General features: G+C 35.5%; 1 protein-coding gene across 1 annotated transcript in view; it reads left to right on the forward strand.

Annotated features, from left to right (window-relative positions):
* TM9SF2 (transmembrane 9 superfamily member 2) overlaps positions 1-5,727 on the forward strand; it is a 28,725-nt gene extending 22,998 nt beyond the window's left edge. The window contains exons 16-17 of the mRNA XM_065829713.2: positions 412-583; positions 4,556-5,727. Coding sequence (XP_065685785.1) covers positions 412-583; positions 4,556-4,623 — 240 coding nt within the window. The 3' untranslated portion in view covers positions 4,624-5,727. The remainder of the gene's footprint in view (positions 1-411; positions 584-4,555) is intronic.
* The last annotated feature ends 273 nt before the right edge of the window (positions 5,728-6,000 follow it).

A 6,000-nucleotide genomic window follows, 5' to 3' on the forward strand; every position in this document is an offset into this window, starting at 1 on the left:
AACTTGTATTAAAACCATACACTGAGTACTGCTTAGTCAGATATCGTGTCTTTAAAGTCTAACTCTTTAGAGTCTAACTCTTAACTCGTGCATTTTTGCACATGCCCAACCTTGGGAGAAAAAAAAAGTAATCTCTCTAGCTGGCAATAGTAGGTCTGGTTTATTTGGGGGTTTGGATTTTTGCCTAATTGATACTGATCTTTAGATTTCTTATCTCTAATTGGGAATGGTGTAGTTAATGCAATATGGATTATATGTAGGTTGTTTGCTGGAGATAAAAATTGTAAAAACTCACTTTTGGATAAAGCCATAATAGAAAGTGATTCTGCATTCAGTGATAGGGTCAGTGCATTAGAGATCTATGGAATGTTACTCATATGCGTGTTGTGTTTTTTTCCCCACACCTTCTAGGACTATCACTGGCAGTGGCGCTCATTTCTGACTAGTGGTTTCACTGCAGTTTATTTCCTAATATATGCAATACATTATTTTTTTTCTAAACTGCAAATCACAGGAACAGCTAGCACCATTTTATACTTTGGTTATACCATGATTATGGTTTTGATCTTCTTCCTTTTCACAGGTAAGCATATTGAACCTTAATTTCAAATTTTGAGTTTAGCTTTCACAGTAGAGTACCTGGCAAAACTTATCTGCATACAGGATCATAAATGTATATATAAATCTTCGATTTTTTTTTTTCTAGGTAGTTGTGTAGCATTTAACTCTGTGATCACAAATTTTAGTGAGAGAGATTAAGTGAAGATGAGGCAAAACTACTACTAATTTGAGATGTGGCCTGTAGTTAGATCTTCAAATATGACGCCATCAGATGTGATAAATATTTCTCTAGATTTCGTTCCTATGTTAGTCATGAGACAAACTCTTTCATTAGCTGCCTTTGGAGAAATACATTTCAAATCACACAAAATTAAGTCTAAAGTTACAGTGTCAATTAAGGAAAAAATACAGCTTTTGTGGAATAGGAGAAAGGAAGAAAGAGGAGTAAAAGTTGAAAGAGAATACCTTTTTCCTTTGCATCGATGTCTTCCAGAATTTCTTTACCTTCTTTCCCAATTGCACTGAAATAGCAGAGGCAGGGGACAGAACTTCTTAACTATTTTTTGATGTGGTCTTGTCACAACCTTGTCATCTTTATTGTGAGCTTTTGGAAAGCCACCTGACTTAAGTGCTTGCACTTCAATTTCCTCTTCAGTAACTGAAGATGACAAAAGATTTTGTCCCCTCATTTCAGTACTACGAAGGAATCTTCAGTTAGACACACACATCTCTTGTTTGGGGTGGAGGAATGGCTGTGAAAGATGCAAGAAGGCAGCAACCACCAACTCCCCAAAAATCTTAAAGACTAAGCAGAGTGTAATCAGTGTTTGTGGACTTTCACCCTGCAGAGCAATATTTTGTGAAAGCACTTTGGACTGATCAATGGTTTAAATTATTTCAAGCTTCATCTTTATGATAAAGTTTAATGATTCCTAAGGCTTTGAGATGGATTTATGTACACAGCTATAAAGGTTATATTTTGAGGCCTTCTAGAACACAAATGACTTGTCATCAGAGCTTTTAATACAGGTCTTACTATAAGCAGAAGTTTCATTTCCACTTAATGTAGGAGAAGAAAAAAAATTTAGTGGGAAAGAACTGACATTTGAGAATGGTGTTCATTTTAAGCGTAACCAAATTATTAATTTCAAAGACCACCACTTCAGCTTAGGAAATACTGAAGCTGTTTGTGCACCATGACTGAATGCAGATGATGATGAACGGGAGCAAGAGCCTGCAAGGAGTTTCTTGGGTCATTGCCTGTTAAAAGGAGGGAATGAGACTTCAGTATGTTATATAATCTCTTTGAAAAGCGGTCAAGCTGTGTTCCAAAAGTGGTTAGTTTTATCTTCCATCCTTTTTAAGTCAGTCTAATGTGTTTTGGCATTGCTCGCGGATGTTTTGTAAGTTACACATCATCTTTACTTTTATGTATCTTTTGTTTACCAGTTAGCAAGTTGTTCTGAATATGTAGATCAGAGATTCTACCTCCCTTTATCTCTCCATCTTATTTCCCACCCTGCCTTTCTCATAACCTTTATTTCTGATCTGGATTTACTAATAGTCTCATTGAACTGAAAACTTTAAGGATGCATGGTTGTTCAACTAGAAACAGATGTGCACTGCTCTACATAGATCAATTTTAAATGCAGTGCAAACATACAAAGTAGCATGAAAAAATAATTAGGCCTTACATAAGTGTAAAGGCAATTAATTTAGTTTCATTAGCTTTTCCAATAGATATTCAGCATGTCTGCCTTCAATACTAAACAGTTTAGGCCAAAACCAGAATTGGCTTTACCCGGACTCTTTGTTCAGTCTGTTTATTTTGGATGCATACAGTAATTTTGGAGTGCACATATTCAAGACAAAGGGGATTCACAGTACACTTGCTATGCTGAGACTTGGCTTAGCTGCCTTTCTGCACCTAAGGTGCCCATATATTAATAATTTCCCTCTTTTGCCCTTACTGTCTAGAGGCATTAAGCTGTGTCCAGTGCATCTCCCTTTTCCTTTGCTTACACTTTCAATTGATGAGTTGGCTGTCTGGTGCCTGCCAGCAAATTTGGAGAGCCCTTTTCAGGGCAGGTTCACAAGCCAGCAGAGAAGAGGTAGTTTTACTCTCAGCCCCCTTCAGATGCTTTCTGTGGTAGCCATTGCATAACTGGGACAGTGGAGACGCAAGTTATGCTGTGCAACTTGAACTAAGCTTTCAGAGTTTGCATACCTTTTTTTTTTATTTAGTTTTCACTTTGTACTGAAATTAGAGGAGAATACATGTGAAGTTAACCAAATGGTTAGAACTTCGAAACATCATATGCTTGATGGTTTTTTTTAATCTACTTCCCACAAGGTTAAGTGCAAATTATGCTTTGCTCTTGAATCTTAAGAAATAGGACCATTCCCTCAAATTTTGTCCATTGAGGTTGGTACACATTCAAAGGCAGCTATGTTCAGTTCTCTGAGATTTACTGAAGTGCTTTGCGAGAAGGTTTTACAGAAAAGGTTAGAAGCTGGGTAAAGAGACAGGAATTTCTTCTCCAGTATCTTAAATGAAAAAGCATATTAGCAATTTAGCAAAAACTGCTTCTAAGGGCATCTGACTTCCTATGTCAGGATGATAAAGAAGCTAAAAGGAGAAAATGATAATTGTTGTATCAAAAGTATTCTGCTGCTGCTTACTCATCTGTTAAAAATTGTCAGGATCAGGAAGGGTTTTGACAGTGCCCTGCTGCTCTGTCAGGGTAACACATGCTTCAGGCGCTTGCATCGGTGCTGCATTCCAGGTCATTGATCAGACTCAGCAGGCAAAATACCAGGAGCTACATGACAAATCTTTGATTCACAGCTGGGACCACAACTACGTATCATAGTAAATGAGTCAGTTAAACATCAGTAGTTTAGCAAGCGTGAAGGAAAAAAAAAGTTATATCATTCATGGTTCCTTCCACGTTTGTAGGGTGAATGAGTTAGCACACAACTTCTGTTGTGCCTCTTATCAGATCTAAAATAAAGGTGTTCTTTTTTTTTTTTCCTTTAAAGAACTTACTTGGCTCTTGCATAAGCTAAGGCTATGGTTTTAGAAGAGGTACTCAGGCAAAAATCAGATAATCTTCAGGGCTTTTTTCTTGTCCTAGTTTTGTGGGAAACAAAGGCTCCCGTAACAGGTGTTCCGAGTTGCTGTTGAGTCCATTATCGTTCTCATTGATGCTGCGTTTTGAAGTAATGCAGTTAGATCAACAAAGCCCAGCTCTATTGATTACTTTGCATTCAAAAGAATATTTTTGTTAAAAACTTCTGTTGGAGTTTCACAAACAGAAGGGGTGGAGCTATTTTTCTTCAGCTAAAAGACTTATAAACTATCAGTGAAACAGTCTTTGTCCTTGAATTTCAGTTCAAATTTGCTTATATTTTTTGACTGCCTTAAGTATTTCAGAAGCATTTATTTTTAACGTATGTAACACATTTGTAACAGGAAGTGCAAGTTGCATAGTAACTGTACTGTGGTTTGAAATTTTTATTTACTTGAGTTATACAGACAGATAGTGCTTTAATTTTCCAAGACCTTAAAGTATAACTAAGAAATGCAAATACCTTCTGATGCTGTCAGTCTAATTTGTTTATTAAATATAATAACGATATTCTGACCAGCTGAGCAAATCAGGTGAAGTATACATGACCAGTCACTGAAGAAGGGTGAAATAGAGCAATGTGAAGAGGTTGAACTGGGTATAATGAATCAACAAAGAACAAATATGTACAGAGAGAAATAACACAGATCTTCCACGTGATCATCTTGATGATGGTGAAAATGAGATACTTTACGTAGTAGTTGATGCCTACAAAGACCAAGTACTTTATCTGATGGATGTAGTGAAGACTAAAGACAGCAGATTGCATAAATGTATGTCCTGATTTATGAACAACAGATATAAATTGATGTCTCCTGTGTCAGTTTTCCTAATGTGCAACTTTTTGTTTGTTTGTTTTTTAGGGACAATTGGATTCTTTGCATGCTTTTGGTTTGTAACCAAAATATACAGTGTGGTGAAAGTTGACTGAAGAAACCAGTGTAAAGAATTAACACAGAAGAGGTTTAATCTTCATTAACATAATTAAAGACCTGGTCTAGTTGATGAACTTGAGCTTTATCAGAAGTATTGGCTTCCTGTTCTTTGAGAATGATACTGAATATGCAGCTGCCCCAAACACTTTTTCCACTAACACGTTTGTATTGTGACTTAACAACCTGTCTTCATTCAGACCTTAATGAAGATCAGTTATCATATTTATGCATTTGTAAATACAACTGTACTTTAAAAGAAATGTTACATTCTAATGGCAGAATAGAAGTGGCTGTATTACACAACTTAATGATACTTCTGATCAAAGTACAACTGTAAATAGGTTTTTCTAGCTTGGTAGGTGGGATGAATTATTTTTCTTTGAGGGAAATGAGAACTTTTTATTATGCTAACTTTGAAGGATGACTCTTAAGAAGTCTTGCTTTTAGTTTGGATGTGATTTTTATTTTTTACTGGTGTTACGTCCATAAATATTCTGATTTCTGTGAGTTCATTAGTTTCGGTGTCTTGGCCTTTTAAACTATGTGCCTCTGAGTCCTTGAATTTATAAATTCATAATCTAATAAATATTGTAAAAATGTCTTCAGTGGCTTATTACATAAGTTCATAAAAATATGTAAATACAATTATATTGAAGATGGATGCTTAAAGATTGCATAGAGTATTTTATGGCATTTTTCTATGGTTTCATGTATATTGACCCACCCTTAGATCTGCAACAAATGTCATTTGTGCTACATGGCTATAACACTGAAATGTGATTGTGGCGCATGAGAATTAAATTATACACACATTTAACAAAACCACTCTGCAGCATTAATCCAGTCCTTAACCCAGATGTGTTTTCAGAGGTTTCTATGGAATTGTCAGTATGTTGAGAAGATCTTACAATGTGTGAGTTGGCATTCTCTGCTGACCTTGCTTTTAAAAGATCTCGATACATGTTCGATAAGGCAACTGTTGCTGATTGTACTTAATGTAGGTTAAAAATTAAAAGAAAATTACTATTTTTGCCTTATTAATAGACTACTGTCAATTTTGGATGACTAGCATTAAAGCTATATTTGCTTTTTTTTGAAAACTGACTATTTTGTTCATATCTTGTTCAGTGATTTTTAGACTCGTAACACAATTTGGCTTTCAACATGTTTTCACAGGCCTGATAACATTTTATTTAAATTAAACTTCATGTACCAATTGCCATTCATAAGGTTGGGGTCTTGGTTTTTTTCATTCTTACCAGTTTCCTTTTCTAAAAGACCTTAACCTAGTGATGCTTGAATGTTGAACCAAATACAAATATCTTTGGTTAAGGTCACTTGTCATTATTAACCTCCTAAAAGCTGGCATGTAA

This window comes from Patagioenas fasciata, chromosome 1, assembly GCF_037038585.1.
Source record: "Patagioenas fasciata isolate bPatFas1 chromosome 1, bPatFas1.hap1, whole genome shotgun sequence".
Lineage (NCBI taxonomy): Eukaryota > Metazoa > Chordata > Aves > Columbiformes > Columbidae > Patagioenas > Patagioenas fasciata.